The sequence below is a fragment of the Poecilia latipinna genome, unplaced genomic scaffold (genome assembly GCF_001443285.1).
Source record: "Poecilia latipinna isolate Pla-1442-1.1 unplaced genomic scaffold, P_latipinna-1.0 Scaffold515, whole genome shotgun sequence".
Taxonomy (NCBI): domain Eukaryota; kingdom Metazoa; phylum Chordata; class Actinopteri; order Cyprinodontiformes; family Poeciliidae; genus Poecilia; species Poecilia latipinna.
Genome location: NW_015113131.1, coordinates 250,475 through 273,085, shown reverse-complemented (window position 1 = coordinate 273,085; position 22,611 = coordinate 250,475). Strand labels below are relative to the sequence as shown.

The window sequence follows — 22,611 nt, the reverse complement described above, 5'->3', positions numbered from 1 at the left end:
GAAGGAGGAGAGGCTGGTGAGAACAAGAGAAGAAAAAGCATGGAGCTAAGTGGATGACTCAGAGGGATTATTTACAAAGTTCCTCAAGCAAAGCAGGCTCGCAGCCAAAAATCAAGGCAACTGAGGAGTTCAAGAAGAAGGATGGAGCCAGAAGAAACAACGCATCCGACAACTGAAGATAGAGAGACAGTCACGACTAAGCAGCATTTTGTCTTTCAGAAACCAGAACTCGGATATTAACTGTATGTCAGCTGGAAGTCGGAAAAACACAAGTCGGGGGTCCAAATAGTTGTGTTAATCAAACCACTTTCAGCAACAAAAGCCATGCATGACATAAAACGGCGGTCTTCACTGCCTCTCCACTGCCTGTTTTAAATGTTTTCCGGCTTGAACAGAACTTTTTTTTTTTTTTTTAAATGTCAATAGGCTGTTTTAGGCCTATTGATGGTAAAGTTGTTGAGAAGCTAAGGAGGGCAGGGAAACATCTAAGACATAAAGGACAGTGACCCTCTGCTATACAAGTCTCTTTCCACTGATTTAAAAGCTCAGAAAAATGAAATCAATTTGTTTTTGAAACTTTTCTTGGTTTATAAATGTACGAGACATATTCAAGGTTCCTCCAAATGTTAAAAATCAAATAATTTCCAGCTGTTTTCGTAACAGTAAGGACATTTAAGCACAAAACATTTAGCTAGTTAGAGGTTGTTTTCCATTTGTATCATCAAACACCTTGAGGCTGAAGGTGGCTTCTGACCTCAGTGCTAACTTCTATTGGCATTCTCACACAAATTATAAATCTATAGCTGGACTTCTTTACAATACATAATAAGATGTTTCAGATAGTTTAAAAGCCTATTTAAAACTTCTTCATTTGTGGGTTCGGTGTCAGTAACTAAAACATATTTTGATGTATCAAATGAAAGATGCGACTTTAAATAATCACTAGAGATTAAAACCTGAAGCCTAATTTTTTTAACCCCCAAACATTTTTATTATTCCCAACATTACTAAGTACAAGTTTATATTTTTCTACAGAACTCAGGGGAAATCAGGTGAAATTCTGAGTACAGAAATCTTCAAGATTTCTGAATTCAGGACCCATTCCTGTTGATTTGTTCTGGCTTTGAGTGCGACAGTGTTACATTCTCAAGATCAAATGTAACACGACTTGAGGATATGAAAGGTTGGTTAAAATAAAAGCTACAGCTTCACAGTTTTAACATGTTTGGCATTCTTTTCTTTTCCCTCCTGTTTAATAAATGATCAGTGAAAAGAAGGGGAATAATGATCCATTTCGTCTACTAATGCAGTCTTCAGTGTGATTTCTTTCCGTATGTAAACACCGCTTCTTTTACTCATTTCCTTGTGGTTGAGTTGCTTTGGTTCTTTTTCTTCTGTTGCGCATTTCCTATTTTCATGGTATGCCTGTGGTCTGACTCCTTCCTCTACCTACCTGTATTTGTTTTTCATTTAATCATCCTGTTTTGTTTGAACTCTTCTCACATTCTGACACGTCTGGCTGGAAACAAACATGTTTTACCACACTTTGTGTTGATTAACATTCTTAGAACAGTATCGTAATCTTTCCCCCTCGTTTCAACAGACAGTTTCTATGTTGGGTCATAATTTTTAGTTTACAACACGAGTGCAGCAACTTATGTGGTCCAAGAAGTGTTTTTAACTGCAGACACATTTACATATTGAGAAAGATGTTTGGGTTAGATCTGCAAAGTACCAGGTGACTGCTATTTTTGTCATGAAGGAGTTATTCTTGATTCATCTTCTTTTATTTTACTAAAAAATAAAACATAAACGAGGCCAAACGTACGAGGATTTGTAAACTGTATCCAAGTGTTAACCAGTTCTTTAGAAAGGAAGAAACACCTGTCAGTGCAAAACACCTCGATAAGTTCAAGAATTGTCTGTTTTGCTTATTGTAACTAACAAAGCCAGCATTTGCTCAAGTAATTTGACCATTTAAACCAAAATTTACAGCTTAATAAAGACCATCAGTTTTGTAGCCCAATAGCAATGTTTCAAAGTAAGAGAGCTGACAGCTTAAAAAAAAAAAGAAACTTCTGAGAAAATACTTCAATCATCAATAGAAATCTTAGCAAGCTGTTTACCCACATGAAACAATCTGCTCTAAAAGAAGAACTTTTGGCTTGGGGAATAAAGATTATATCTCATCCTTTAGTTACTGTATTCATAACAATGTGTCTACAAGCCAGACAGACGCCACCATGACTAGATAAGGTCCCGTCTGCCATGATCATGGTGGCACAAACAAAAAAAAAAAAAAAAAATGCAGACACCGTGGGAAAGTAAAAAACAGATGGCTGTGAACTGTCAAAGTTCAGGGGAAGATAAAGGATTTCCACAAATATGACAACGGTTGTAAAAACAGTCCAAAAGGATTCAGCGAAAATAATTATGTCATCCAGAAGAAAAACAAAAATCTAAATCCAACAAAACTGCTTTGCTGTATCTTCATAAGACAACTTGGGGGGAAAAATGCCTCAAAGCTGAAACAAAGCCTGAATGTCACCATCATAGCTTTCATATTAAAAATGAAATATCAGGTCTCTATTCTGAACTTTGCCATATCTATTCTAACCGTCTTCAGAATAGGTCTAAAGGTTTTCAAAGGTTATTAATTGGATGGGATAAACAAAGCACATCTCACAGTCCCAACATGGGACCCAAACAGAAGAGACAGGAAAATATGGAATGTAAAATTGGGTTTTACCTCCAGGAACATGTGTGAAAGTTACTACAAAATGATGAAACTAAAACACACAATAAGATAAATAGAAAAATTTGGTCTGGTCCATCCAAATCTAATGATGTTTTAATAAAAAACAAAACATTAAAAAAAAAAATGAGGTGAGATGATTCAAATAACAATTAGAGTAAATCAAGTTAATGGCCAGTGTCTTCCATTAAGTTTTTTTTTTTTGTTTGTTTGTTTTGTTTACAAGATTAAATAAACATCCTGTTGGCATTCTCCCTCAGTAGTCATAATTTGATAAATTAATCAAAAAGTGATTGTTCTCTCTGAGAACATAATCTGTTTTGGTTGTTTCATGGAGATGATTTTACCCTTTTTGATCACTGTATTCTAAAATGTCGCTCTATACAGAGTGTTAAATGATAATTATGGCGCAATAGGTTCACATTAAAGCGGCTGATAGCTGCCAGCGAGCCCTGAGGAGTTTTGTTTCGGTTGAAATCCTTGGTGTACGTGTGCTGACGCTCTGTAATTCAAACAGGTTTTTACCACCATCTCACTGCGTCTGTTGAGCTACACAGCAAAGTTCAAACGGACAATGTCTGTGGAAATAACTTCAAAAGATCTGACACAGGTGAAATTCAACCAAGTTGATGTCTGAATAGCAACATAGTTCGAGTGAATGAATGCATCTCTTATGGGACCGAAACATTAATGGGCCAGTTCACGTCGTGTTTTTACCCTGCTCAGTTAACAGCGCCGTCTGCTCTTTGGCACACGTGAAAAACTAAATTCTCCAAACCTAACCTTACGCTTGAAAAATACATGGTTTGCCCCCCCTGACAATGATGCCAATGTTTGATAACAGTGAGCATGTTTGACAATGAGATGTAAATGAAATAAAAAAATGTGGAAAACACTGATCAATGTCTTGAACTATTCCTATTTTATTCATCTTAAATATTTATTCATTGTTCACATTCTTGTTCATAAACCCTGAGAACAACTTCGACATTCAGCAACGGTAGCCTAACAACTGAAATCAGCACATACTGCGTCTCGGGCCGTTTAGAGTTAAAAGGCTGGCAGCTCAGCAGCTAAGACGAGGCTGAGAGGAGAAAACGCAGACTAAAAGATCACAGGAGTCAAGAACATGGTAAGCAGCTTAGTCTAATGCAGTGTCTTTTTCATGAAATCGGTCTAATGGCTGACTAAACACAACACAATACGTGACAAGTTTCTGTGATCATCCTGGACCTCTAGTGAAATGAACTACTGTAAAGGCTGCTACATGGTTAAGTACCAGGAGTGCGCTGCTAATGTAAACAAGATTAAGAGTCAAGTAGATCTGAAAGACAAGAGAATAGCAAACAATAGGCATACATGTTTAATTCAGTATCTAATGTTGCATGCAAAAATATCACTGACCCCAAAAAACACATACTGACTGACTAGCGGTGCAATCTACTGTGAAATTCATACAGATGAAGAATTTTCCAATATTGTGTGTGCACATCAATTTACTGACATTACCTCAGTCCTTCAGCCTGGTTGTAAAATATAACATGCCAAAGTCTATTATGAATCTGGCACCAGGAAAAAGCAGAAGTTGGAAGGAAGGAACATAAGGTAGGAAAGGACAAAAAAAACAAAAAAACATTTGGACATTAAAATATTTTTTTCAATACTGGCCTGGAAATTGCAGAGATGAAATTCAAGACTTTTTGAGAGTGAGTAGGAACCCAATATACTAGGGAAAATTGATATTCAACTTCTAACCAACTCATGATGTAAGAGGAGCTCAGAAATGAGAGAAATCAATCAAACAGGGAATGATTGAACATCGATGAACACCTTTTCTGTTCTGGAAATTGTCTCCTTTATTTGATCTAGAATAATATCCTGAAGCAGACTTTTTAGCCCAAACATCCAGTAGTCCACACAAGGATGTTGAAAGCTACAATTTATTGTAACGTATTATCTCTAAGAGCCTTTTGAAAGTACTGAGCCAGCAAACATATTTATGTTCACATCTTTTCCCCATTTATTTATTTATTTTTTATTTAGATTGAAGACAAAGTCATCTTTTCTACAACTTTAGAGGGAAAGTTTGTTCTTGACCTCTTCTGGGAGTCTTGCAACTCTATTAAAATCGCATTTAGAATAATGACATTTTCGTCTCATGAGCGCTTCCATTTGAAAAGACTCAAAAGATCTCCACGCGCCATCTCAGTATTTTGAACCTATGACCTACAGTCAAGGTTTGATTTGAACAGAAAACATTATTGTTCTGATGACCTGTTTTGACTGTGGCTTTGGCGATAGCACATTCAAAACAGGAACCTGGCAAGACTGCCGCAACAAACCGATGGGAAGCTGAGATTCCGTCCAATCTGGGTTATCCATCTGCAACAGAGCAGCATGTGGTAGCATTTTTTATTCCATCTTGTACGCCCTGCTTGAAAACTAGTCCTTATCTTATAAATAACTTAGCTTGCCGTGCGGCTTCCCCCTCCACCCCACAACATCACACACACAATCAGCCTTTCATAAGTAGCCAGGGGATTAGGATAATTGTAAATAACAGCATTCTGTTGTGCATAGACTGTGAATTAGGCTTGCAACACAGATGCAATAATGTATTGCATTGATTTCCACAAGCCTGTGAAGGTGTTTGAAGGCTTCACATGCTAGACATGAGGAGGCAGGGGGAAGGCAGGACAGCCAGCCATAATGAGGACTGATTGTATGTCTGGAGGCAGAGGTGGCTCTCCCTCCTCGACACCGCTGCCTAGCTAGACCTGCTCTCCTCTGTTCTGCAGTGGCAGGCCATAATTAGACAGAAAGCAGGCACACATATGGGAGACAACTGAGTAGGAGGAAGAGGAGGCAGAAGAAATGAAGACAGCGACCAAAATGGGAACGTACAAGACGAGGGGCCGAGGGGTGGGAGTGTGTGGGGGGGAACTGATGGAGACGGAACGAACGCGACAAGGAGGAGACAAAAGGAGCAGAGGAAGGCAAGAGTAGGAGTGAGGAATGCCTGGTGTGTTTGTTCTCCAGCTCAGCACCCAGCTTAATGAGATTAGTCTGGCAGGGGAAAAAATGCCACACTGGGGAATTCAGGTCACATGAAAATAGGCTAGCTAGACGACTGCCTGGCCCTGCGTGCGTGTTTGTCAAGAGGATAAGATTAAGAGGTCCGTGGTCTACTTGAAACCCAGACAGGATTTAAATATGCTGGTTGCTCCTCCTTCTCCTCTCCAACTTTCCAATCTGTTCTTGCGCACTTGTTTTACCCCCCCCCCCAAAAAAAAAAAAAAACAAGATCTGGGAAGGACCAGAGGACACTTGACATCTCTTTCAGTTTCTCTTCGTCTCTTCCTCCTTTTTGTTATTTGTCCTTCCCCGACATTCCTCGGTTTCCAACTCAGCTGCAGAATCAAGAGTAAAACAGCCCTTAGAAATGAATCTCTCGTTGATCTGGTCCTGTTTTGCTCGTTTCACCGAGTCCACAGATGCTACCAGGAAGGATGAGTCCATCCGCATGTGTCTGACCAACACCTCTTCGGATGGTTTTGACCATTTGCAAAACATCTAATAATTGCAACGTTACAAGGTAACGGTTGTGGTCAGCATCAGCGTGTGTTTTCTAAGCTGCCAGTACATGTTTGCCTGGGAATCCTTGTGCATGAGGACAGAGTGTTTACAGACAGACATGCAAATCCCTGTAAAGCAGGAGCTGGCATCATTAAACCAATAGCTTAGAGAATCCCTGGTTGGCCACACTCATTGCAAGCTGTTGCAGGGCAGATAAAGCAGACATGTTAGGAAAGAACACTGACTAAGACAGACACAAACAGAGATGGTGGGAGAAGAGACGCAGAGATGAGTCAAAATGTAACCCCTTTCCAAATTAACACCAAAAAGTAGTTTGTTGTGAAGTAGGAGGCAGCTTAAAAGCAAAATCAAGTTTGAAGGCAAAAAAATAAATAAAAACAACAAGAAAAGAGGGGGGGAAAAAACTGCCACATGGACAACCAGAAAGGGTCAGACTGACTGAGCGGCACCCGGCTGCCCTGTTTGGAAGTTTTTTTTTGTTTTTTTTTTTTAAATGGGTCATTGTCTGACGTGCATTATGGTCTAGCAGCTATGTCATAATCACACCATTCTGTGAAGCACTGTGCCCAGGTCAGCCTCTCATTACCCCCTAGTCTCACACACAATGCACAAAACTTCTTTTGTTGCACAAACACTGAGAATGAGGCAAGCGGCGGCGTCTGCAACAGCAGCATGGGCTGCAACAGCAGCATGGGCTGCAACAGCAGCAGCAGCACACTGGGCCGTTCTAGGTCTAGGATGTGTTCAGGACAGGCTCTGCGTCACTGTCTGAGGAGAAAAGTTTGAGCCCATTAACAGTGCAAGACCTCATTATCACTTTGTAGGTGTCATCTAGTTGGGTGATGGAGGAAGAAGAAAAAAAAAACAAAAACAAAAAAACAGCAGTGGGGCTAAAGATAAGAGGGATGACACCGGCCGCTGCAGGAGAACTCTGGGAGAAAAGTGGGCAGTGCTAATTGATCAGACAGAAGCTGTGCTCTGTTTGCTGCGCCTCAGTCCTGAAAAAGACCAGGGCACAGCAGGGCTGCTCTAATTATCGTTTGGAAGGAGATAATCATTGGAACCCAACATGCTGTCTGCAGGCATGGCTCACCCACTGCTCAGGAATAGATGTAGAGAGCCAGACAAGAGACGGTAGGAGGAGGAGGGATGCATTTTTAATTAAAATACGCAGGTGATGAGCAAAGTAGGTTAGCTCCGTTGCTCGCTGCCTTAATGAGAACTACAAAAACAAGACTTCTGAGATAGAAAGGACAGGATATTTTGATTTTACTTGAGTTTGAATATCAGACTTTGACTATTTCATAAAAAGTCTCAACAGCAAAGGGAAGAAGTGGCCTTCAAATAGCCAACAGTTAAAGTTGAGTACAAAAAAAAAAAGCGTTTTCATGTTTAGGATGATGTAAATGGTTCCCTGGTTTAACACAACTAGATCGAATGAATGGTTTATTAACTGGATCTCTGCAGTTTGATGTTATATCATTGAGTTAATTCAGCCGTCTAAAGCTGCTCTGACAGAGCAGAGACACATTTAAAACCTGCAAAACCCTCAAGTCTTAAGGAGCTTGACACCCACGGTTTAGGGTGCTGGCAAAGAGGCCTTCAACTTTTAACTATACAACTCATCAATGAAGATAAATGACCAAGTGATCTGAGATTTTTAAATTGATGACTGAGAAAGGTGTAAATGATTTTTTGACATGCCATTTTTAATACAACATAAATACTAATAGATTTAGTTTTTAATACTCCAATGTGATTTATCAGAAGCAAGTTCCTTGGTTGAGGTTAAAGAAATCTGTGTGCAAGTCTGTCATAGGTATGTATAATTTTCAACTGAAATGCAGGTAGAAATAATTCTTCTTTATTTTTTCAAACCAAACAGAAACCAGGTACTCTTTGATAATCACTGTAGGTAGCCTGTAGCTCTTTTACATTCTCTCTCTTCAAGGTATTTTCATTCAGAAAGTCCAGAAGTGTATGTACTAAGTACTAAAGACTCGGTGCTGTGGTTAATTCATTGACTGATAGAAGGATGGACTCTACATTAAAAGGCAGTAAGAAATGTGACAGGGCAATGTAACATTCCTATTGCAATCAATCGGCTGTTCCTTCCAGCTAAACGATTTATGATGGTTAATGCTGACCCCTTTCCTTGCACACTATGCATTAAACATTTTCCATAGCCTTGGAGAATGAGATAAAATCCATGTGGACTCTGGAAAGCGGGGCTATAAACTTCAATAGTCTCAGACAGAGAAGAAAACATACCGTAGAGTCTCGCCTATTTCACAACTGAGTATTTCACAGATTTTTCTGTGGAACCCAACTCCTAATTATTTGCGGAAAATATGCCTTTTCGCAGAGCATATCTAAAATATTTTATAGAAAATGCCACTTGCGAGGCTGAAATACCATGTATAATGCAACTTAATAGGCAAATGGATGGTATTTGCAAAACAGCTAATCCAGGATCACAATTTACTTTCCTTGGTGCAAATTTGCTGAACACCCAAGAGTGGAGATAAGAAAGCCTCCAGATATGATCTTCTGCGGTAGTGCTAAAATAGTTAATGCGTACTGAGGTATACTGGGTATTTGAACTCTTAAAATATGCAGTGTTAAGTTTTTTTTAAAGGGGAATATCAGTCATTTGTGGATTTTAGCTATTCATGATTGGTTGTCATCCCTAACCCCAAATACTGGAGATCCACTGTACAAGAGTCAAACTTGTGAGTTAGTCATGGAAAGTTTTTTTGTTTTTTCTTTTTTACATTCAAGTTTCATTGATGGGGAAGTAGACATTTGTTTAGATGAGACAAATACTCACTGTACCTTTTTATTTTATATACAAAAACAGTGCAAATAAAGCTGTTAAATGTTCATGACATGTAGGGGCATCAAGCTATGACTAAGGTACTGTACCAGTCAGTGACTTTACTGTCATAAGTATTTGAGTCAAATGCCCTTTTGTGGTAAATTACAGACAAATTCTGACAAACAAACGTTGACGGCTACTACAAATGCACAGACATGCTCTCTTTTACGATGAAAATTACTCCTCCGTATCCTTGTCTGAATTACAAAGTTCACCAAAACAATTTCTCCTCAACCCTAAACTACAGCGGCTTTAATGCAAGTGAAAATGGCTTTTTGCAAAAAACAACTGCATATCCTCGTAGAAAAGTGGCAGAATCCTAAAAGCTCTGATAATAAACAGAAGGCATAATGTTTATTATCTGTTGATAAATCCTCTGGCTCTGCTGTTCCCCTTAAACAAGTGGACTGGTGCCACAAAGCTAATGCATGCGTCAACTCTGGCTATTAAAAAGAGATCACAGATTGTGACTCAACCAGGACACATAAACACATAGGCTGGGTGGTCCATGGGGCTGCTGGCAGTGTGCGTCTGGGTGTGTGCGTCCGTACGCGCGCGTGTGTGTGTGCTTGCAGGATCTTTCCCAGAAATGTGCAGCAGTAAACAGACTAAGAGGCAGAGAAGTAAGACAACCATTATGACTGGCTGGGAGCATAAACAGAAACACAATGCAATTCAATCCAACACAGAGGGTACGTCTTTCTTTTAATGTTTGCTTGTATGTGCAAGCTCTTTCTGCGACTCGACGGTGAGCGGGGGGCATGAGAGATCCTCTGCTTTGACCGAGACCCTCTATGATGTTCCCCGGGGGCCTCAAGAGGCCCTAAAAACCCTTCACTCTTTCTTCCCTGATGCTAACCAGATGCAGCGGCACCAACACATTCAGAGAGACAGGGGTGTGTTCAGTGTGTATATGCAAGAGACGGAGACCAAGACGTTAGGAGACGAGCAGAAAGCACGCAACTTTAAGCCAAAGCTTAGAGCGTTTCATGATGTTTTTTTTCATATCCTCCTCTCAGACTCTCCCTCGTAAAGAGAGCAATTACACGTCCAGGACAAGCCCACATTAAACAAACATTAGTTCTCTCGGCAGAGCCAGACTCGGCCAAATTACATTGTTTCCAGATGCCTGTCACAAAAACACATTTACACCCACCCTGAACCCTCCTCCAATCCCTTCCTCTCTGCGCCGCCTGCCAGCTTCTCCTGTTTCAATTGTTCTTTTCTCCTCACATTTTGACCTCCTTTATCTCTCTCTGTAGTTCCCTAAACTTCCACACCTCTCAAGTTTAGGCGTGGCTTTGTGAACAACTCCAGAGGCGTCTGTTTTCAATTACGCCGTCACAACCACTAGCAGGAGATGAGAAGAGCCCTGGGATGGAGGAAACAAAGGAGCTGGTATAATGAGACAAGGGGAGCTTCCGTCATGTGTCGCATCTGCCAAACCAGTGATAAGCCTCATTCAGAGCTTGAGCTCATTACAACTGCTCATATAAGAAACATTATGCATGAAGTTTCACAGAAATCTTATATCAACAAGAAGAATATTAGTCCAGAACAAAGCGATGCCGTTTAAATTCATTTTTGTAACATTCCATGCATAAAAAGACGAACAAAAATAACCCTCTGCATAATTTTCTTCAATCTCATTTCTTTGACATTTTCAAAAATAGCTTTGCAATTGTTTTAGATCTGGGAAATAATCATAAAAAGTTTATGAGCCAAGACACAAATGTCTCAAATTTGCATATCTTGTAGCCTTAAGGCAGACTGTCAATAATCGTTCCATATTTCTCAACAATGAAACATAAAACATTGTAGGATCTTTATGATTTTACTAAAAGTTTCTGCTGTGGTAGAAAAAAATATATAAATATGTGTCAAACATCCAGTAACATCCATTATTCCTAATGTGACATGAATCTTGGCTGTTAATGATTTCTTTCTTTCCCATTACTCCTTTCAGATCATCCTCTCATTAGGGAATGGGACCGTAATGCAGTTTGCGCCTAACATGACTAATTACTTAACTGCATTGTTTTGCAACTAGAATTAAACTGGAATATACGCAATTGAATTTAAATCCATCTTTATGTTTGAACTGAAGTGACTGCACAACATATTTCACTAAAATCTGTTGATTTTGTAAAGTGCCCTGAGACAACATTTGCTTTGAATAACAGCTACACAAACAAGATGAATATAACCGAGTGGAATTGAAATCCGTGGTCTTTTTTTTTTTGTTTGTTTTTTATAAGGAAGGCAAGTGTCTCCTGTAGAACTCGCTGAAAGGCTAAAACAACTACAAAGCAGAATCATCTCACTCGTGAAACATTTAAATCATGATTATTACCTTGGCTATTTGTTACTTCTACGTTGTTTTTCTCACCTGCTATGATGGAGGTTAAAAGACACCAACATTTAGATCAGTCACAAACACAATGGACACAGTAGCACTAAAGTTTCTGAAGAATGCTTAATTGCTTTGTTACTTGTAATTTTCCTTGTAAGAAGAAGCACTCCATAACTGTCTATGTATTTCCATGTATTTTTTTTATATATTAATTTCCACACCATGTAAAATTGATCATTGTCACAATAAATCAAAATCCTGATGATGATGAAAGAAAATTAACCACAGTAAAAGGTACAGTAAATATAGCAGGTGTTGTTCCTCTAGTAGTAGGTAGTACTGTTTAGGTATCTGAATTTTATCTTACCGCGTTAGAACAGAGGAAGCTGGAAAAAATGCACTAAAAATAAAACAATTACTACACTTCTCACTTTCAATTTATGCACTTCTTTGTGTTTGGTATTTCACATAAATGCCTAATAAATTGCATCAAGGTTTATGGCTGTATCATTAAAAGTTCCAGGGTGCGACTCCTTTTACAAGACACTGTATGTTTCTGTTTTGTGTAAGTGTGTGTCCGTGGTCTGAAGCCAAACAACACATGGTACTTTTTTCATCAGCAGATGTCAATATGCCTCTAGAGCTGGAGAGTAGACATGGGAACCAATGTCACATATAGTTGGTGTAGACTAAGCTGAAGGATAAAGGCTGTATCAGAAAAACTTGATCGACTCTTTTCTAGGTCTGTGACCCAGACTGGAAGTCAGACGCTTTTCAAGGAAAAGACAACTCTTGCAAAATTTCCAAGAAATATGCTGAAGATTTGCCACATGCCCTTGAGCAACACACTGAACTTTTGACAAATGCACCAGTACTGTTGTGCAGATGACCCTTCACTTTGACTTCTGGCTCCATATTCACAGAGTTGCCTCATCTCCCTAAACGGATGTCTTTAGTGCAGCAAGACTCGTGTGTTTTCCCATCGTTAGCCGAAAACAATGATCAATATTGTTCGAATGCGATTAAAACGGCATTAAAAACAAGCCTTTAAGGAATGAGATGTCTCAACAAGGCTGGTAATTTAATTGGATTGCATGTGCTTGTGTGCTTCCACATGTGTGGTGACATGTTTTTGTACGGGGCCTCATCAGACAGACACTAAAATAAGGGGGGAAAAAAAACACCAACATAAAACCAACATATCCATGTAGACACACGACATTATCCTGAAGGAAGGCGTCTTTGATAATAGATGTAATCATATCTGTCAGCCATCAGAATTTCCTTATCTGTTGTGTCCAACATTGACGGAAATGCATCATGGACTCGCTTGTAGGTATTTTAGTAAAAATGCACCTAATTGGTCAGTAAAAGGTTGGAATAAAATGCAATGACAGGATTTGGCCAATATAGCATATTGTGGGCTGCTCTGAAGACCAATCCCGAGTTCTCAGACATGTCAATGAAACTTGAGTAAATTCAAATTATTTCTTTCAACTCTAAATCATTTAATTAGGAAAAACGACTGTTATGATGAATACGATATTGTAGGCAACTTTTACATTTTTATTAGCCTGGATTTTAAATGCTTTGCACAGTACTAAGAGGTGTGCAATTGGAAAACCAGGATTAAGCATCCGCTTAATTTTCCCCAACTTGGAACATGGGATTCTAATTTCTTGAAGCACAAATTTAACACATTATTACTTCACTGCAACTTGTGAAAGAAAACACCCCTCATGTTCTTCTTCATATAAACATTCACTACACTCTGAACACCATATCTAGTCGTCCTTACATATTTTCCCAGTTAAATGCCTTCCTTGTTCCACTAATGTCTTATAAAAAAAAAATCCCAGCACCGCACATTAAAGGGTCACACATGTGTGTGTCAAATTCTTGTTTCTTATCCATGTAGACATAATTCAGCAGCTATTAATAAACTTTATTCCCCACTTAGAGAAAGTGTGAGTGTGTGTGCTTTACTCACGTAGTCTGGCAAGGCTGTGTTGTCTCCTTGTCTGCCTCTTAGAGACTGTGTTGCCTGCTCCAGAACCTTGTTGTGCTTTTTGGAAAGCAAAGCAAATAAACTGATGGGAAAAACAGAGAGACAGAAAGAGAGACATAAGACTGAGAGCTCCAGCATCTGATGAATGGCACAACAAGTTAAGCACAAAGAAGCCAAGTAGCCAGCTGGAAAGTTTTCCATTTTCTGAAACTAATAGATGATTAATGCTGAAATGGTAGTCTTCGTTCTCCTTTGAAAGCCAGAAGCCTCCCTTTACGACAGACGATTATTGAGACATAACTGTTTTTATTTCTAAATGAAGCTTTTCAAAAGTAATGATTATTAATAATGAGTCTTCAAAGTAATCCAGACTTTCTCATGGGATGATTTAGAAATTTCAGGAGTTGAAAATCCACAATTTATGACTATTTAACTAAGTCGTCCTCTAAAATTATTTCTAAAACTTCTTTTTGGTACAGATGAATGTTTCACTTTTAGTCTGATTTGTTTTACCATTTGTTTTTGTGTTTGTGGGCGACTGGACCACAGTACACGTAAGGATAATGTATGACTACATGGGTGCAGACATGAAGCCAGTCTGATGGAGTGACTTTGGGTTTGAGTAACTCAACGGACAGATTTATGTTTGGGGGAAGGAGGGGGAAAGCTCCATGTTTTATGGTTTTTTTCCTCATTTCATCCATTTTTAACATTCAGGTTTGTAACATTTCTGGTCCCGGTAGAGGACAAACCTTTAATTTGCATTCCAAAAGTAAAATTTACTCTATTCCAAGAAATGCAAAGGGCTGAAGAAACACAAAGAGCGCTCTGATAAATCCCCACTAAAGACCCACATGTTCATCTGTCAGCACAGGAAATATACACATGCAAAATACCACCGTGGTCTTGATCCAAGAAAATTGGCCGAATGAAGGAACTGGATCAACTATGTGGAGATCTCCCTCTCATCTCCAGATCTGCTGCTCAAGGCTCTATTAGAATCATATAAAGAGCTCTTGTTCTAAACTATCTGTTTTTTTTTTCTATTTCAAATGACAGACCACCAACCAAGCTCCACCTGGTGTGCAGGATGACTAGTTGGTCTGTCCCCACTTCAACATAAACTGAAGCAGTGATGAAAAAAAGACTTAAGACTTTTATATGTAACTTAAGCCTAAAATGTTTTTTTGCAATGTAAAAAAAAAACAACAACAAAAAAAACAAAGAAAACTGGTACAAAGTAGATTAAAGCTTTTATTATAGTGTATAAATAAATCCACTACATCTCAGTAAATTAAAATATGTGATCCAATGAGGCTCCTTTGTCAGCTTACCAGTATCTTTTAAAAATAACCTCTAAGCATGTTCTAAAGATATTTTTAATTAAGCTGACATTTCTGAATTTAAAGTGTTTAGTTGGACTGATGTAATATTCTAATTTTAAATACCGTTTTCACCAGTTGTAAGCAGAAAATTATAATTAACAGAAATAAAGGCTGAAAAACATCCGTGTGTGTCTGTCATTAATTTAAATAATGTGTTTCACTTACAGAACTGAGTTGCTGAAATAAATCAACTTTTCAATAATATCCTAATTTATTGAGATGCACCCGGATTTTATGAGATGTTGGCGAAACGACAATATAACTTGGCATTGTGTCAACATATTTGCACTCCGATTCAGTTTTCTTACTTCATGAAGTCTGAACTGTTGCTAACCTACATCACAGTGCCACATACTTGCACGTAGCCCGACGCCGGTCTGCATTTTTTTTCCCAGATATTTTCCACACAAAACACACAGAAGATGCACTGCATTATTTTATTTTCCCTGACTCCCATCTCTAGCCAATGGTGACCTGATTTGAGTCTACAGATGCATAAGCTTACATAACAGCATTTCTGCAAGGGAGCAACAATGGGCATAAAATAATAAAGAAGGCAACATCAACAGCAGCATCTAAGATTCTCTCTGAGGTCAGACGTGGGGCAGAGTTCAGTGCACTCTGGCTGACATTTGGAAATTCCTGGCAGGAAATTCCCTTTATCTTACAGCAGGCCAACCAGCTAAGCCCAACCCAAGCAATCACACTGATCATCATCATCATCAGACGTAGTCAGCTGCTCTACCTTAATGCTGGGCACAAGTGTACACACTGAGACAGTTTTCCTCTCGGTCTGAAACCACCAGAGTCACAGATAGGGAGAGGAACACAGGCAGCGAGATAAGAGGATCCTTGAATTTGCGTGAATGTGCGCACGTCTTCAAGGAAGGAAACGTTCTTTCCCGTGTGCGTGGAGTGAACAAACAGCCATGAATGACCTGATGTCACTGAGTGTGTGTGTGCGTGTGTGTGTGCGTGTGTGTGTGTGTGTGTGTGTGTGTGTGTGTGTGTGTGTGTCTGTGTGTATGTGTGTATGTGCTTCGGTTTGGGCTTTGTCCTCTTCAGCCTTCTATTGAGGCTCTTTGTACAGAGAACAATGTTATGCAACATTAGGAAAACCAAGGCAGAGACTCGGTAGCCTTTGTCAGGTAACAAATTACATTTTAAGATATTAAATATGTAACTTTTAAAGAATAAATGTGCTTATGTTTGAATTGGCCCTTTGTGGCCATTCTAACATAGTGATTTTTCAGCGATCTGACAGGACCTCCTTGAAAGCCTCCTTGAGTCCTTCAAACATAATTATTGTCATTATGGATAAATAGCTCAATTTATTCCTTGACTGACCATAAAACCTTTTTTTCCAGAAGACATTTAGGTTGTATTCATATCAATAAAACTTTATTTCAGTGTTTTTTTCAACAGCGATTAGTTACATGGGTAAACATCACAGGTAATTGGAGAAGAATCAGCTGCCCATAGCATCCAATCAGCACAATAAGATGGGATTTTCCCAACAACTGCCACTACCTGTATTCTGGCACAGTTGGTAAACTAGGTGGTTAAAATATCACCTAGTTTAGATATTTAAACATGTTTTATTCTCAAATATGGGCACAGTCCTATTTAAAAAAAAAAAAAAAAAGGTTAACGTCAACATTAAATGTTTTCAAGTGGTTATATTGTTGTATAGTCTATGTGTTGGCTTTGCATTCTTATGCAAGTTTAATCATTGAAATAAATCCAACAAAATATCCAGTCAGTTCTCTAAGTTACACTAGGTTTTAGAACATAAAATCATTTTTCAGATACTGAACTGCTGACCAACGTAAAAAAAAAAAAAAAAGTCATATCCTTTTTTAAATATTATTATTGATTGAAGCATACCCAACTGTGATTTTCCTTAACGTTTAGACCCCTATTTTCTTTTTAGGCTGTGCTACAGACATAACCTTGCTGCATATGTTGAGTTGTAAAAACACCACCACACAACAAGCCAACAAGACATTTTTGGTACAAATGCCATTACACTCCTGATATGGCTCAGTATGCACTTACCTGATGATGCGCTGAGCGGCATACTGATGGAGACTTCGAAACTGGGCTGACATGTTGGCAAGCGCAGCAAGACAATTGGTGTGTAGGTACTTATCCTGACAATGCACACAACACAGCAAAGAACCAGTTTACCAGTTGAGTACTGACTGACCTCCTCAAAAGATGCGTTTGTGTGCGAGTCTGTTTTACCCTCGTCCGTGTCATGTTGAACTGGATGGTGCGAATGACAACCAGGATGAGCAAACTTCCAAGCGAGATCTCTGTCAGTGACCTCTCTGTGTACCATGAAATGTTTTTCAACACCTGAGAGACGACAAGGGGACAGTTGTGACACACCGCTGCTGGAAACTTTATGAATGATTGACTTTAGTGCCAGGAAGTGAAGATTTCGTTTCTTCACTTCCAGACGTGAACTGTGGCATGCACAACAAAGTGTGTGTCTACCTACCACCTCATGGATGGAGCGATTGAAGGCATCGTCCTCCGTAAGAATAAGAAGAATAATAAGGGCCATGTAGACATGGTGGGAATTTCTGTCCTCTACGTGGTAAAGGATCTCGAGGATGGGCAAAACCTGAGAAAACGGGGGGCGGGGAGGGAGATGGAGAAAGAGTTCAATATTTACACATAAAGCTTTGTAAAATTAAGTGGTATAAGGTAGAGTCAGAAAACTGATCAGCTAAAGCTGGGAATATACAGGAATATACAGATTTGTTGTTATCGTCAGAAAAAGTGACTTAAAAACTTCAAAATAAATGACTAATTTCTTGTAACAATATAAAGTCACGCTGAATATTTATTTTTAGAAAATTACAAACAATTTGGGAACGTCAATGGAGAAAGAAAATCCCAACGTTGGATCAAATATCGTGTTTGCAAAGACTGTATACTGAAATAACTGGCACTGGTTCCTACCGACAGAAAGAGCACCATCTGTCACTGCGCACACCTATGCCTGTTTACTGAACCGTAGTGTTTGGTCATAAATCAAACAATATCGCTTCTATACCAGCCTGAATGGATAAAAAGAAAAATTACAAAGGCACTCAATGACACTAAAATAGATTTTTTTTTTAACCACGGCTGTTCCTTCCACCTTCCTGAAAATATCTAACTGTGGGAATATCGATAGAAAAAGAGGAGCTTTATAGCCTCCCCCCACCCACCAGATTGTCCATGTCAGTTCTTGACAGGATGTACGTCCTCATGTTGGCGTTCTGGTGGAGCAGGGTGTAGAGCAGCAGAGTGGCCTGGTCGGAGCGCTGCTGCTCACACAGAGCGGTGTACAGGCTGTTGAAATTGATCTGGAAAGTGTGAGGTGGCTCCACAGGCAGGGACGATGTGTCTACAGGAGGAAGGGTAAATATTGCGAGGATTACTACCAACACTGTTTTATTGCCATCTGGCACAAGTCACACGAGTGCTGTGTATAAGAGTTTTGAAGCTATACAGCAGAACGTAGCGAATACCTTGGTCTTTCGTACAGTCATTACCTTGTGTATTTCTGAAACAAGTGATAGCCTGGCGGAAGGGGTTGGGCCAGTCGGGCCCGTCTGTTAGATTGGCCAATACCAGCAGCAGCAGGAGGCTCTGATTGGATAAAGGTAAAAGATTGTTGTCCTGGTCTATCCCAGCTCTACTACCAGCTCCACCAAGAGTGAAGACACTCCACAGACCACCTAGAGAGAAAGAGCACAAGTAGCACCAAGAAATATTTACCAATAGATACAAGATGCAAACATTCACACAAAGTTTGATTTTTAGGATATACTGAACCATTTGAAAGAATTATATCGTACTGTAATGCTTTAATTTCATAAAATAGAGAATTAATTTCATTTGATAGAAGAGGAGCTTCAAACAACAAACTGTTTTTGGTGAAAAACAGAGAAATCTACCTGGTAACCTATCAGGTAAGCCATCAACCAAATGGAAATGTGTCAACTTGATGTCCTAAAAACCATCCTTGAATTTCAACATACTAAACTGGGAGCTTTCTGTTTTTGGAATAATGAAAAAGGCCAGCTATTGTAGAGAGCAAGATTCTTTATTCTGACATTTTCTCCATTTTACAAACAAGTGCCACCTTACCTCCAACAGAGTGAAGGTTCTGATGAAGATGATGTCAAAAGTCAAATCGAAAAGAATGAAGATGGTAAATAGTTTACAGTCAGCTGACATTAAGAAGACTGTTTAAGATCTTAAAGGATCTCTTTGTGAGACAAGCGGATAGGGGGGAACCAGGCTGAAATTGTTCATAAAGTCTTTTGTCAACAAACTGGATATGAACCTAAGATGGGATTATTTTTTTAAATGTTCACTACTGGCTTCTCATTGTCAATTAGGACACTGGTGGGCTTTAGTCAAATATTTAGATCACTTTTTTACTTCTCCTGCTGGATTTTAACAGCAAAACTTTTTTTAAGGACCAATAAGACGTAACAGATCCAACTTTGTTCACAACTTAGTTGAAGTCTTTTTACAGACCTGACTTCAAGCAGGATTGTAAGCAGTTACAGTACAGTGATGTGATCCAGTAAAAATACCCACAACTACTTTTTTAATAGAACAGCTTTTTAGTGCTTGGTATTTTCAAACACGACTAAAGCTCTTTTCACAAACGTTTCCACATTATGGCTGTAAATACAAGCCACTTGTTAAAATGCCTCTGCTTTTCATAAGTCAATCTTTCAACAAGGTCATGTCCTCCAATAATACCTGCTGACATAAATGACACTGGCATTGCAGGTTCTCTAAGTGGGAACAGCCATGCTGGTTTTAGCTACTTACACCTACTCACCCAATACTCTCTCATAAACTCTCTTGGTAGCTCAGATGTGTGACAACAACAGGACTTTAAGGCCCTTTATGCAAGTTACACTGAAATATCAAGAAGACATCTCTATATGTGAAACGGGCTTGAAATAAATTTTCAGACATTAAACTAAAACCTCTAAATGTATGAGCAAAGAGAAAAAGAATAAATAAAAAATGAAAAATTGGATAAATATTATATTGCTCAAAATATTTGGTGCAACTCTGTTATCATATTTGCCATTGGTTTCTATTAAACAGCTTAGACCAAGACATTAATATTCATCTGGAGTCATGCTTCTTTCCACATGACAAAATCCAGTTCAATATTTACTCTTGTTTGGTTTTGCCTGAGGGAAATCTGTCACTTGAGCTGCTAAACGACCTATTTCCCTCAGTGCTAAGTCATAAATTGTGCCAGCGTTGTAGCAGAGTAGAGTGCATGCAGGAAGTTTATAGATATGAAACTTTACACCTGAGAGCATCAGGTGTGAAGGAGTAAAGGTGCAACCACACATGTAAATAATGAGATGAAAATCTCCCTAAAAATTACGTCAAAAGCAGTGAAGGCTGCTAGAAATAAGTGTCTTTTGTCACATTATTATTATGACTTTCCCAAAGGACTATTTGCACTCGGACTGACGTAATCACAGCAAAAGGAGGCACAATGAAGTCACACGGATCATTTCACAGCATCTGAAATTTGAAACAGCATAGACAGTGCCTCAACAAAGAGAAACTGGAACTGCGGGACACACCGAGGGTGAGGATATTTGTTCTGCTGTGGGATCAGAGACACAGACGTCAGAATTTGTTGCAGAGTCACCAAAGCGCTGGCTGACCCTTTCAGGCATTACAAGAAGCATGAGAAACATGAACACCAACGTACACAGATGACTGTCTCTGGCTCCAGCAAGTCTACCTCAACTGCCTGCACGACCAAACAGCATAGAACCAGTGACCGAGTGTTATAGATCAAGCTACTGAGCCTGAGACAAAGACAAGAGGACTTGGTGCCATCTAGAGCTGAAAGCTGGAAAAATCAGAACACCTATCTGTGTAAATTACTAAATGCACACATGGACGTATAATACTTGACCTAATTTATTTGCTAACGTGCTATAACAACCTTCAAAGTGATTTTATGTGAATGCAATTCTCGTGACAAGGGAAAGAATTTCCTATCACATCTGGGCAAAAGGACGACTAATCTTTCTTCTGACCAGAAACAGGAGTGAGAGAAAGGGAAAAGGTGATCCAATGAGAGTTTGGATGGAGTCCTGTTCATTAGATCTCTGGCACCAGAGTGACTGGGCCAGCGGTGTCAGGGAGCCCAGTCTGGCGGCCACGCTTCCTGCACACACACACACTTTATTTCACCTTTGTGGGTGCTGTTTTGTTATCCATCTGGCTTGGTGCCCTCTCCCCGTCTGCCTGCCCGGCACATGAACTAAATAAGGTTATAAAGCTGAGGCTGTAGGATTGCATACAGGAGGAGAGAGAAGTCAGGAAAAGAGAAGTAGTGGTACGATGGACGTCAGAGCTTGGGAGTATTGACGACAACTTATGATGAGACAAAAACTAAACAAAAAACAGAATACTGTTGGCATGGAATGTTCAAATTGTGGTTCTTGTCACCATTTCAACATATGAAATTTAGCATCTGCAAATGACAGCAAAACGTTTTAGGTACAATGCATTCAAAGTCAAATTACCACTTATGTATGTCCTTTATGCTTCCAGCTGATATACAGCTCAGTGATCAATATCTTAAAGCTTAATAAATCTCAATATCATTAACACTGACATGTTTTTTAATCTTGTGCAGACTTTATATCGAGGTAAACCAAGGTTTTAAAAGTTGAAGGTTTTGAATCTGCTAAAACCTTTTTGTAAAGCTGATGTTCATCAAGGTTTTAAGCTCTTTTAGGCTACTGTTTGATTAGAAAGAGGTCATATTAGTTAACTGTTTACAAGCGGTTAATCAGCCAGCAGCAGGTTGACCGCTGGGGCTGATAATCTGACTCAACAAACTTGTACGTTACAGCTTGGTCTTCTTGTGTTACTGAACAGGGCAGAGCGTTATTCCCAAAAAAGTCTAGACAAAAATATGAAATATAACTGGTGTTTTTAAGTTTTTGCTTTAGTCAACATCCAAATTATTACAGTGTATACATATGGTAATAGATACACTCAAGTCCAAATTCATTCATAACCAAGTAGATTTAGCTTTAAAGTACTCTTTAAATACAATTTAAATTTATCTCATCTGACTTTCAATTATGCTAAAGTTCTGGAGTAGCCAGAGTCTCCACTTGAGAGCTATATGTTAGAGTGATTTCCAGGAGATCTTCCAACCTCAAGCACCTGGAATTCAAAGGAAAGTCATCAAAATACCACTGAAAACATGCAAAATGCTCGTCAGCAAGAAGACAAAATGTAAACGTAAATATACAGGGTTTCCCACAGTGTATTATAAGCCTTGCAGCCCGCCATGCTTTACTAGCCCCCCGCCAGGCTAAGTGTTGCTTGTTTATGTTTCTAGGAGAAAAAAAAAAAAAAAAAATAAAAATAGGGGTTTTTTTTAAAAGCCGGGCTGCAAGCGTCTCTTTTGCTCTTAGCATTTCACTAGCAGAGCAGATTTATTCCTAAAGGATAGGTTTATAAAATAGATAGGTTTATAGTTTATGCATTTAAACCCGACTGCGAGCGGACCAATCACACAGCTGGCGCCTCTGCGCTTTGCCTCGCGCGCTGCCGCTG

The 22,611-nt window shown here is 39.2% G+C and overlaps 1 protein-coding gene across 2 annotated transcripts in view; it reads right to left on the bottom strand.

Annotated features, from left to right (window-relative positions):
* Nucleotides 1–22,611, bottom strand: part of dym (dymeclin) — a 51,533-nt gene that overhangs the window by 12,706 nt on the left and 16,216 nt on the right. For both annotated transcript variants that reach the window (XM_015040550.1, XM_015040549.1), the window contains exons 9-14: nt 18,528–18,713; nt 18,201–18,379; nt 17,483–17,608; nt 17,224–17,337; nt 17,035–17,129; nt 13,574–13,673 (exon numbers count right to left, since the gene is read on the bottom strand). In XM_015040550.1, coding sequence (XP_014896036.1) covers nt 13,574–13,673; nt 17,035–17,129; nt 17,224–17,337; nt 17,483–17,608; nt 18,201–18,379; nt 18,528–18,713 — 800 coding nt within the window. The remainder of the gene's footprint in view (nt 1–13,573; nt 13,674–17,034; nt 17,130–17,223; nt 17,338–17,482; nt 17,609–18,200; nt 18,380–18,527; nt 18,714–22,611) is intronic.